At 39.1% G+C, this 13,029-nt stretch overlaps 1 protein-coding gene across 1 annotated transcript in view; it reads left to right on the forward strand.

Moving 5' to 3' along the window:
• The window catches only part of GTF2F2 (general transcription factor IIF subunit 2), a 121,296-nt gene extending 113,461 nt beyond the window's left edge, over window positions 1-7,835 (forward strand). The window contains exon 8 of the mRNA XM_010980855.3: window positions 6,815-7,835. Within this exon, the coding sequence (XP_010979157.1) occupies window positions 6,815-6,934 (120 nt within the window). The 3' untranslated portion in view covers window positions 6,935-7,835. The remainder of the gene's footprint in view (window positions 1-6,814) is intronic.
• Window positions 7,836-13,029: the final 5,194 nt, after the last annotated feature.

A 13,029-nucleotide genomic window follows, 5' to 3' on the forward strand; every position in this document is an offset into this window, starting at 1 on the left:
CTAAAACTAAAAAGACCACCAATTTCCCAGCAAAGCATATTAATTAATGACAGCCCTTTATAAGACTTCCATTTTAAAAAATAAAATATTTGCAGTGACCAATTAACTCGGTTAGAGTGTGGTACTAAAAAATACTTATTTGCTAGCTTATGAATTTGAGCCTTAATTAAAAGTTTAAGAATATTAAATGTCATTCTAAAATAAATTATTGACTATTGAATATAAATGGATAAAATTTAAATATATTTATGAAATGTTAATGCTTTCTGTATGAATAGAAGGTCTAATAACTAAGATATACTACCAAGCTTATTATGAAATAGTAACATTTTCTCTTTCAACTTACATGATTTGTTTTAGCCTTTTTACTTTTTTCTTTTTTACCTTATTTCTGAATGAGGTAAAATTGGGAGTGATTTTACTAACATAACAAATTGAGTCCAGATTTTACATGAGATATTATGTAGGTAAAAGCAGTATCTGACATAGGCTCCCAAAAAACAAAATTGGGTGCTATTTACATACAAAATTTACATAGAGTTTTTAATTAAGCAGTAGGCCACAAAATTTATATTTAATCTGAAAAATGTCAAAATTTATATTTAAGTTTATATTTAAAATTCATATTTAATCTGAAAATTTATATTTAATCTGAAAAAAATTTATATTTAATCTGAAAAATGTCATTAGCCAGAAACTCTCCTTCCCCACACTTCCAGTCCTATTTGATTATAAAAAGAGGTAAAAGTCAATGTTTAAGCTCATTAACTGCCTTCTGGTTTCTTTATTTTGTCCCTGAGCAAGCTGGAAGAAAGGGTTTGTTTTAAACTTGCCATCCTTACGAGAATTATCTCATAATGAGAAAGAAGTCATTTTCTTTGCGTTGGTCTCTGCATTAGAGAACACATTACTCTGTGGATTTAAGTGTTTGAAGCCTCCTGGTTTCTCTAACTCAGCAGGGGAATTGAGATACCAGAGGATAAGCCTGTTGGCAGAAAACCTTGTAGTGCCAGCCTGGCTGGCCACTTCAGTTCTGTATTGCAGTATTAGAGAGCCATTTCTGCCATCTGAAATGTCCCAAGACAGATATTCTAATTCCATCATATTTTCCAGTACATATGGACGGATCCACAGAGCTAGCTAGCCACTGTTAATTGGAAATGTTACTTTACCCGTGGTAATTTGGTAATTAAAAAATGATGTTACCTCAATTTGTTACGAGCTGTTATTCCCCCATTACTTTAAAACCTTACTTTCAGTACAAGTTATACTTTTTTTTAAAGTTACAGTTCAGTGGATTTCAGCATATTCACATAGTTGTACAATCATTGCCACAGTCAATTTTAGAACATTTACTTCAGCCTACAAAAAACTTCATAGCTATTAGCAATCACTCCATCACCCCTCCCCCACAACCCTAGCGAACCTAATGTACGGATCTACTTTCTGTCTCTAAAGATTTGCCTATTCTGGACATTTCATATAAATGGAATCATTTAATATGTGGTCTTTTATGACTGACTTCTTTTATTTAGACATGATGTTTTCAGGTTTCATCCATGTTATGACATGTATTTCTTTTCTGTTGCCAAATAGTATACCATTATATGGATACGCAACGTTTTGTTTATCCATTCACCCACAGGTGAACATTAGTTGTTTCCACTTTTTGGTTACTATGAGTAAAGCTGCTAGGAACATTTTTGTCCAAGTTTTTGTGTGAACATATATTTTTATTTCTCTTGGGAGTAAAATTGTTGGGTCACTGGTAACTGTGTTTAACCTAAGGAACTGCCTGATTATCATCAATCCTTTTTAAATCCTTATCCAGCAAACACTTTTATCTACTGTTGCCCTAAAGTAAAACTTAACTTTCCATTACAAATACTTTAAAAGTGAATAATGCTTCATCCATAAGGTAGGGGTGCAGTGTGTGTAGGGTTTGTGCCTGACCATTTCGTTATTCATCAGCTCTCTGCTTCTTAAGAGTTTGACGAAGGGAGGAATACAGCATGTGGGACCCTAAGAGGATGACAGGGCAGGGACTAGTAGAAAAGCAGAGGTGAAACCAGAAGAAGGAAAGAGGAGAAAACTGCTGTGTTGGCCCATGTTCCAGGTCCTCAGCATCATCTTCCCTCTCCCATTCACAGTTCTCTCTGTCTAAAGGGGTGAAAACATAGGTTGCCTTTGTTCACAGCTTATGCATATTAATGTGTGGTTTGTTTATTTTTTTAATGAAAGAATTTTGTGCCTTGGAGCCACTAACATCTTCATTAGGAAGTCTCTGTTCTGTTGACCTTGCTTAAAGGAGTCACAGTCAATCACACAAAAATCACATAAACATGAAGTGATATTTTGAAATTATCACAGAACTGACCATGAATGCCCTTGCCGTTGGGTCACTTTATAAAAAGCATATAGCATTTTCCCTTTGGTGACTGTATTAACCAGTGCCATCTTTGGTATAGATTTGCATAATGCATCTTCAGTCCAACGTTTTGGAGAAGATTTTGTGACCAGAAGTCTAGTAGGGATGTATCATTCGCTTACCCAAAGCAGTATTATTTGGTGGTCAACTCTCTGTCAAAGGCATGTTTTTTTTTTATCAACTTCTAGGAATTTAGATATAGTTCATTTATTATTATGTATATTAACAGTAAAATTCCTGATAAAATGAAATGCAGATAAATCCTCCATTTGGTTGGCAGAGCAGTGGAGGAAAAGTTGATATGAGAAATGGCAGGGGAGGGAAGAGAAGAGAGGCTAGGCTGGTCGGCTCCTGGGCCTCGTGGCTCTACCTACATAGATTTGTCTTGGTCTTGGTTGGGGGAGAAAGGGGATTAGGAACTTGGTCTGTGGGTTTCTGGGGTTTTGGCCACAGTTTTACCTTGATCCACAAACGCAAAGCATATCCTACTCACTTTACTTTTTTACTCCAGTATGTGCTTTGCTTTTCCTTGCAAGGAAGCTGTAATGTTCTGTCTCTTCTTTCTCTGCATTCAGACTTGCTGTCAGTACTCTCCCACACAGCCCTTTGATTTAGAATTGCTGGACCTGAACCAGTGTATTGTTTCAGATCTTGTTCTGCAGAACTACCCATTAGTCAGTAATGAGAAATCTTTCCAGTTCTATGTGACATAAAGGTGATCTACTCAGTTCTGGAATCTCTGTTTAAAATTAAGTGGTCAGACAAAAGATTAAACTGCAGAGTCAGTGTTTAGAATAAATAGGAGATGGAGAACTAGTTTCTCTTGATCCTGCACACAATTGTCTTTCAATTCAAATAATCAAATGTACATCCTCAAAGTCGGACCGAACATCTTGACTCAGGCTGGGCAGGGTGTCTCTTCCTAGTGCTCCTGGAAGATCCTGTGTATGTGTCCTTATTACTGTGTGTCTTTTATTTTATAATTGCCTGCTTATATGCCTTTGTCTCCCCTAAACACACCCTAATCTTAAACTGTGAACTCTATGAGGATTAAAACAGACTATGTGCCACTCTACCTGGTGCTAAAATAAATATTTGTGTGGATATGTAAATTATTTAAAAGGAAAGGTAGATTACCAATTAATCCTCAATCCTGCTGGAACTCTTAAAATTTCCACCTCACTTGGCTTTGTCTCAGATATTTTAGCACTATAATACAGATTTTGATGGTAAATGTCATTCAGATTCAGGTAATACAGTTGAATCAATTTTTATATCTCAAACTGGGTCATTACCCTATACGTTAATTAGATGAAAAATGAAAACAACTAGAGTTAGCAGTTTATTCCTATGGACCTTCTAAATGATCTCCCCCCAGTCACCACCTCCTCCCCCACCCAGTGCTCTTAGCTCTCTTGTTTACTCTTCCCAGGTCATTCAGCACACGTGCACGGTGCCTCTGTGATGTGCAGGCAGGCTCTGGAATGGGAGCACATGGTTTGATGGAAGAGATAGCCGTGTACATAAAGGTTATAATAGAGCTGAGGGCTCTCCCTGAAGTACATACAGTGTGAAATGTAAATCTGAGAAGTGGGACTGTTAGGGAAAGTTTCTCAGAAAATGACATTTGTGCCGAGTCTTAAAGGATGTGGAGTTCAGATTTGAGGAAAGGGGATAAACATTACAAGGAAAGGGAAGAGCATATGGAAGAAAACTAGAAGCATGCAGACACATGGCAATTGTGTGAAAAAGGAAGTGTTAGAGGATGAGGCCAAAGGGAAAAGACAGACCTGAGTGGATGCCTGTGAAAGACTGGAATTTCATGTGTAGGCCAAAGAGGAAGTCATTGAGAATTTTTAAACAGAGAAATGACATGATCTCACCCTTCTCTGCCTGTGTCTTTCCTTCAAGGATTGTCTGACCTTGTTTTTCTCTATTATTACTACTACTTTCTCCACTAATGTTTTGTACCAAGTTAATTCATTTAGTTATAGTAAAATGGTCTCAGGTTGCAATTTCGAACATTCTCAGAGTTAGGAAGTTTGCCCCTTCCCCCCCAAAAAAGGAGTTCCGTTACCATGGCTGGATATTGTGACACTAATCCCATCTTGTTACTCGACAAATTGACAGACCGAGAATGTCCCTTATTGTTAAAAAGGAAAAAAGGGTGACATCTTCATGAGAAACAAGTACTCCATAACCTTATTATACTAGTTTAACAAAACGGGGGTGGGCTATACACGTAAGCAACTGAGTTTGTACACTTAAGACTGTCTTAATATTTTGTGTTTAACCCTTTCTAGGCTTTTCATCTTCCGTATCTAGATTATGAACGGGCGTGCTAGACTTGAAGTGAAGGGAGCATCTGTCAGGCACTCACAGGGCTCCTGGCAGTTGCTCTCTTCACATGTGACCCATTGCAGTGCATCCACAGTTGTATGATTGTGCGTGGGGTCTAGCCATCTCACAGTAAGCCATTCTTTGGAATTTTATAAAGCAGTCACTCGTGGCACCTAAACTAAACATCAAAGCCCAACCTGTCGTTTTCCACTTATGAATCTTGTTTGGTTAGAAAGTAGTTTATGAACAGTGTCCCATTTTTTCGATGCAATCTTAAGTAGCAGGCGGCAGGCGTGCTACGTATTACCCAGTTGTCTCAGGCTTGCTTGAGTGATACACTTACTGCTTTACCCGGGTCCGTCAGCAAAGCCAGCTACAGGTGTGGGAGGCGGGCAGGCCTCCTCCTGGGGAAATCTGGGCTTCATTCGATTCGCTGCTGCCACCTGCTGGGGCCTGGCTGCCAGGCTGGGGAAGCTGCTCAAGTGGGAGCTAAGCCATCGGGCCGACTGAGGGGCCCGTATGTAGTTCCAGTGCTGAACAGATAGCCCTGAATAAAAGGACTTTATAAACTGTAGAGCATTACACCAGTCAGTGTAAGGTCATGTCAGATTATGTGGGTTAACGCATGGTCTCCAGCAGGGGAGCGGCTTGGGAAGCTAAGTAATACTTCAAGGACCCAAGGATTACAGAGTATTAGAGCGGGAAGAACCCTTTAAGCAGGTGCTGCGGTTAGTGTAGTTAAATCAGAGGCTCCTGGGGGCTCGTGAAATGCAGATTCCTTGGCCTGGCCCCAGAGATTTGGATTCACTAGGCCTAAAATGGGACTTATTTCCCAGGCTTCCCCTGCGGTCCTGATGCAGATAGTCTAGCACACATTTCAGTAAGGCACTGCCTTAAACACTATCAAGTATTAGGGGAGATGTCAGCTTCTCAACCATTTTCTAGTGCCTCATTTCAATAAATAAAAAAAAAATTACATCCTCTATCAATGGGATGAGTCACTGCAATATACCTGTAACTGATTCTTTGGAGCATACACACAAAAATTATTGTTGAGTTGGTTTGTTCTGCAGAAGAAGAAGGAAAAAAGTCACTTTTAAATGATTAACTCTTCTCTCTTCCCTGAGAAGGAAGTTATGTAATTTGTATTGGTCAGTGTTTAGTGGAATGTTTTTGGCCTTAGGCATTGGCAGGTGGAGGTGGGGTTTGATGTTGCATTTATCATAACCATAATTTCCATAAATGCAGTAATCATTTGGGTAATACTGAACTTTCAGGAACCTGAGATACCATGGCACAGAGTTCTCCCCTGCATCATCACTCATCTCTTTCCTTTGGTAAAAAAAGGAAAGCTGCAGCCCCCAGGTTTTTCACATGTCCTGTTATCACTTCTCATCCCTCACCTTGGCAAGCTTGGCTAAGATACAAATAATAGTAAGCATAAGTAATAACTTCCTTGTTACCCAAGAAAAATAAGTGGCCCAATAGCAAGTTTGAGAACTCACAGCTTAGGATTCTGGATACCTGTCATGTGTTTGTTCACAGAATTTAATGTCCCAGAGATACATGGCCTTTTTTAATATATGCTACTGCTTCTGAATTGACTGTTTCCAATCTAAGAATTAACCCCATCTGACTGTGAACTCACTGATGCCCCTGAACTCAAGGGCAAATTACACTTGGTATACTGTGTCATCTTAATAAATATTAAGTGCTAGTAATCTTTGTATTTTCATCTAGACTTTTTTGGGGTTTGTGGGGTTTTTTGTTTTTTGGTTTTGGGGTTTTTTTAGCTTTCAAAGTTGCTAGCACTAAGGACTTCCATCCCCTTCAATGCAACTGATCATATCTTTAATGCAGTTATGTATTGCATGCATAGAATCAAAAAGGCAGTTTATTGAACTTCTTTATAAAGAAATATTGTTGAACTTTCAGGATCATAATTTTTATTTCTTTGCAGATGTGGTTTAACATATTTTATTTTAAATTTTGTTTCCTGCCTTCATAAACTCACCTGTCAAGGTGTTTTTGTTTCTGTCTTTTTAGTTGTACCTGAAGGAAATCTTAAGAGAAATTGGTATTCAGAATGTAAAAGGGATCCACAAAAACACATGGGAGCTGAAGCCAGAGTACAGACATTATCAAGGAGAAGAAAAGAGTGATTGAGAAAACTCAAAGCCTACCTGCTAACGGAACAACAGGGGTGATGCACTAAGCAGCCGACATTGATATGTGACTCCTTGAACACCATCTGTCACAGGGGGGAATGTGACTGGTAACTTTAATTTCTCTAGGTAAATTTTTTAAACAATAATTCTTGTAAAGTTGCTTAAGTAATTTTGAGGAAAAAGAACACATTTATTTATAGACTTAACTTGTAGTAAACCAGATCATTCATGATGGAGTTAGAGGTTGAAGAAGGTTTTTCTTTTTAAATATTAACTTTTAAAGTGTAAAACTAGGAAACATTTTCTAAATGAGGACTCCCTGTCCTTGTTTCTCTCTAAGTTGCTAAGGTAATACAGACCCAAAGTGAACGGCATAACAAGAAAAAGGTCGTCAACTACAGACACTCTCAAAAGGGAAAGAAAGCCAAAGTTCCTTATTCCGAAATTGTCGAAGAGCAAGGCTGTCTTTATTTTTTTTAAACAAGTGATTGTGTTTCATATTAACACACATTAATAAAAGGATAGCATTTATGTTTGTACTAAGACAGCAGTTTTCATCATTAGCTTATTTTACCCTAGTGACGGTGACATGAGAAATGGAGAAAGTCATGATCAATTGGTCTTTCTTCCTGTCCTTTTTTTTTTCTTTTAAAATAATTAGAAATTAAATACTTTTCCGACAGGTCAAGGTATATATCTCCCATCCATATTATAAGCTTCCCAGAGACTGACTTTGCCCCTGAATTCTACTGCACACTCAGCAGGCGCGTATTGACTATTGTATGACAGATGCTGTTCACAGACTAAAGGAGGGTTGTAGGGGAACCAGTTCCTGGGGAATGAAAGTGTTTTCTTTTATCTGTCTTTTTAATTAATTTTAAATAAAAGCAATACCTGTCCATGGTCAAAGTTTTTCTTAGCACAAAATGTTATATATTAGACATACTCACAAACAAGACCATCAAAACAAAAGAAGCTTTAGCAAACTAAACACAGTGAAAAATTTCTTCTTACTTGCTCATTTTGTCAGCTGCTTCTGTACGCTTGCAACCAAGAAGTAGCAAATGCCAAAAAATTTAAATGTTATGTAATTAAAACAAATCAAGGAAATATGTATCCATTGAGGTAAATATTCTTCTGTAGCATTTGACTTTTAGCAGCAAAACACCAAATTGCTGAGGCTTAATACCACTGCATTAAGAAAATTTTTATCCTTGTATTCCCGCTGTGGAATAAAATTCTGATTGAGGAGGGCGGTCCCATTCCCTACCCTTCCTACAGTTGTCTTACCCTGCTTTGTTCTGGTGCAGGAACCAAATGTTATATCCCCATTACCTTTCAGTTCCTAGTTCCTATGGCTCGATGTCAGAAAGCAGATGGATAATGGTGTGATAAATCTGTATAGAGCTGAGAATTCTGGATACCTGTCCTGCGCTTTGTTCATGGTATATCTCTTCTCCCAAATGTTGTCCTTGTGGATGTATGATACTGCCCTGAAACAGACCTGTGTCCCCTGCCTTTTGTTTTTGTGATGACAGCACCTGCTAGATTGAACTTGCTGGCTGCTAATAGGGTTCCCAGGGCAGAGCTGTGTGTCTCATTCAAAGCTCTGCTTTGGTATTTCTGCAAACCTGGTTTCTTCTGCTTATTTTGTTTACCTTTTACCTCATCACACCTGACAGTATCTGCTTGTGTCCTGAACACGTGTTATCTGTTCAGTATTAGAGCTAATCTAGGTGGTAGACTGGCACCATTCCTGATTAATTTTTTGAAATTGCTTTCTTAGTGCAAAAATAGAGCTATTGGTCATGGAGGAGGCTCTCCCTTCGACCTGGGCTCCCTTTTCTTTCATTTCAGGCCTCTTGCTCTGATAGACATGGTTTTTGACAGCCAGAATCCTAAACCCTTATAACCACTGTGAGATGGAGAGAGAAGAAGGCTGATGAGGGAGATACACATCTGGTAAGATGTCGCATCATAAGAGGACAGGAAGGCCATATGCAATAACTGAGATTGTTCAACTCAACTAGTGCACACATGTAGGGGATATTTTAACTGACAAAATATAGTTAGATTATGGGCATTGGAAAGATTTGAAATCGCATGTTGCCACAGTAATGTCTGAAAAAAAAAACTAAACAGGTTTTGCTCTGTTGTATCAGAAGCAGCTCTCGTTGATTTCAGCAGAGCTGCAGTTGTCCCTAATGGTCTATGAACAAATTTTCTTTGAAGCTATTTTATCATTGTTGGTATATATTAGTGAAATAATAGTAAGTAGTGCCTGGCAATGTGTTAAATGCTCTATATTATCTCATTTAATTCTCAGAATTAGTGCTGAAAGGTAGATAGTTTTATAGAACCATTTCCTGCTCAACATATCATCATGAGTTCTGATCCCTCTAGGGAAATTCTACCCTCGGGGCAAAGTGAGTACCAGAGTCTGCTTTCAGCTTGTTTAAGTAACAGCTGGTATCTGATTTGGTTAGAAATCATCTAAGTTAAAAACGACTTTTTTGATGCTTTAGCTTCCAGTTTAAACTAGATTCTGTCAAGTCATTTAGTCTTAAATGTTAGGGTGTTAAAGAATGATTTTCTTAAAGTATACCACATTTTAAATGTTGAAATTTATATTTGAAAGGTCTTAAGAAGATACGAGTTTTTATTGTTTTGTGGAAAAGAATATGTTGCTGGCCTAAAAACTTTAATCTGATGTATTCAGGAAACACGGTGGCTGTGTATGTGGCAAGTATTCATTGACCATGAATATACCCCAGGCACCATGGACCCATAAGTGCTAGGAATTAGAAGCATTCACAGTCTAGTTGGAAAAGAGAATGTAGACGGATAACAATACTGTGTAGGCACAGAAGTGAGAACTAAGTGTTGCACTCAGTCAGAATATTCCAGTTAATTCATTGTCGCCATTTATACTCTATGTGGATTTCCAATTTTTAAACCATTTGAATGCGGTAATATATACTTAACTTTAAAACTTATTTGAAAATAATTTAACCATTAATAATTCCTAAAACACAAAAGGATTTATACAATGCCTCAGAATCATTGTTATGAACACATACAGTGGATGTCTATAATACATTGATCTCGTTACTAGAATGTGAAATTACAGCATTTACTGGGCTAGTCCTCGTGACATTTAAGTCTTACTTCTTTTTGCCGTTTCTACTTTCTCCTTGAACAAAAGCCTATGAACCACTTTAGTCATTCACTCATTCATTCATTCAGCGAAAACCCACTGAATGTCCATTGTGTGCCAGGCACCAGGGGTCAGGATGATGAGTGTGTGTGATCATGTGCCTTCTTTGCCACTGGTCCTCTGCCTACGTTACTAAATAAGCAGGAAGAAGAATGGCTGTGTTTATTGGACTCTTACTGTGTGCCAGGCACTGTGCTAAGCATTTGATTCCCGTAACTCATTTAATCCTCACAACTGCTCTGCAACATGGGTTCTCTTATCACCGTCTTATAGACGTGGCATCCCAGGCACTGAGAGGTTAAAGAGCCTGACCAAGGTCACACAGTGGTCAGAGGCAGAGCCAGATGCAAATCCCAGAACAGCACTCTGCAGCGCACGCACTTCGTTACTGCTGTGTGGAGGTGATGGGTGTTGCACTGCTGCTGACCCAGAGCTGTAGTTCCCCCACCCAGGCTCTCGGGTTTAAGGGTTTCTGTTTGTTATGTTTTTATTTTTATTACTGAGGTATCATTGACATACAACTCTCTAGTGTTTGATTTCTCACCGACTAATGGGTAGCAGAGCCTCTTCTGGATTCTACCTGAGTTGTTCCACCTTTAGAGATTTGTTTCCAGTGCATGTTCGGGTTCTGGGGTTCCTAACTTATGGAATGATGTTCCTTTTTGCAGTAGATTCCAATGAGGTAATTCTCAGGAATGAATGCAAATGGCCAGTGCACTTGATTTGCTTACATCCTAGACCACCCAGTGAGTGTTCGGTCCCAGGCTGGTGACAAAGATGCTGGCTTGGCTGGTCACAGTTGAGGGGCTCTTCCGTGGCCTAGGGAGCACAGAGGATGTCCATCAGCATAAGACTGCGGGGACAGAGCTGAGCAAAGTGAGACAGGTCCTTGCTTCCAGGAACTCACAGTGTGGAAGAGGACTTGGAAACAAATACATGGCAACGTAGTATAGTAAGTGAGGCAGTAGAAATACATGGCAGGATATTTTAAGAGCTACCTGGATTCAAAGCCTTTGATTTAGGGCAAGTTGTTTACCTTCTGTGCCTCAGTTTCCTCATCTACAAGATAGGAATATTAAGAGTATCTACTGCATAGAATTGTGGTGAAAATTAAACGAGTCAATCTATGTAAAGCACTTAGAATACTGCATGACACATTGAAAGTACTTTATCAGTATTAGCTTTATCATATACAAAATACGTAACATGTGGAAGTAGCACAGAGAATGAAGTGATTAATTACATCCTTGGGGAATCAGGAAAGCCTTCTTAGAGGAGTTGATATCTGAAGTAGGTTTTGAAGGGTCTAGGAGTTTAGTAAAAGTCAAGGAGCAGGAAATACAGGAAGAACAAGTGCAAGGACACTTGGGAGCAGCCTTCCTTCGCAAGGTGGTTGGAGTGAGAACCCACCCACACCTTCGGTGTTCTTCCGGATCCCACATGGTAGTTAAAGGGGTATGGCTGGGCAAGGTGAGTCCGGCCTCAGTCTGATGGCAGAGCTCGGAGGTCAGGTCATCTCACCTGGGCCCAGGTGGAATGGACGAGGAGCTCAGCAGGGCTCACCTCCTTCAGTTGTACACACAAGCTCCAAATGATGAAACAACCCAGTTGCTCCTTATTTGTATCGTGCTTTTCACTGATTCCTCCCTGAACACATTTCTTTAATACAGTCCAACTAAAGCAGCAGTCAAAACCAACCTTAGTAAGTTATGTGTTAGAGGTTTGAGGTCCGGGTCATTTGCCCCTCACCAAGCAAACTCTAATCAATAAAGGTAAGTAGGGAATAGAGCTAAATGGGGTCAAACGATTCTGTTTCAGAGGCCCAGTGACTCCTGGCTGGGCTAGGGGCCTAGCTAAGAGCTGAGGCTGAGGTAGCGCTTTCTCTACTTACCCCTGTCCTCAGTTAGTGATGACTGGCTGGTGGAAAATGTGGAGCAGCTGGAAGAAGACATCCAAAGAGCCAACAGGTACATGAAAAGCTACTCAGTATCACTAATCATCAGGGAAATGCAAATCAGAAGCCCAATGAGCTGTCACCTCACACTTGTTAGAATGGCCATCCTCAGGAAGGACAAGAGATAACAAGTGTTGGCAAGAATGTGCAGAAAGGGGAAGCCTTGTGCACTGTTGGTAGGAATGTACATTGGTTCAGCCACTGTGGAAAATACCAAGTTTCCTCAAAAAATTAAAAATAGATCTACCATACAATCCAGCTGTTCCACTTCTGGGTGTCTATACCCAAAGAAAATGAAAACAGGATATCGGAAAGATACATGCACTCCCATGTTTACTGCAGCATTATTCATAATAGCTAAAATATGGAAACAACCTACGTGCCATTCAGTGGAAGAATGGATAAAGGAGATGTGGTATATATACAATGGAATATTATGCAGCTGTGAGAAAAAGAAAATTCTGCCATTTGCAGCAACATGGATGGACCTTGAGGGCATTATGCTGAGTGAGGTAAGTCAGACAGAGAAAGACAAGTAGGGTATGGTGTCATGTATTTGTGGAATCTAAAACTAAACTCATAAAAACGGGAAAATGGTGGTTACCAGGGGCTGTGAGGGTGGGCTAGGAGAGATGGTGTTTAAGGATACAAACTTGCACCTAGTAGTAAAGTCCTAAAGAGCTAATGTGATAAGTAAAGACAATAATACTGTATTAATAATCATCAAACTTGATAAGAGACTAGATCTTAATTATTCAAAGCACAAAAAATGATTATCTGATAATAGAGGTGCTAACTATCATTATGGTGGCAGTCATGTCACAGTATATGTTATCAAATCATGTAGCATTCCTTAACACAATGTTTTTGTCAGATATATTTCAATTAAAAATAATAAAATCAAAAAAAAAAAAATCTGGAG

Source organism: Camelus dromedarius, chromosome 13 (genome assembly GCF_036321535.1).
Source record: "Camelus dromedarius isolate mCamDro1 chromosome 13, mCamDro1.pat, whole genome shotgun sequence".
NCBI classification, from domain to species: Eukaryota; Metazoa; Chordata; class Mammalia; order Artiodactyla; family Camelidae; genus Camelus; species Camelus dromedarius.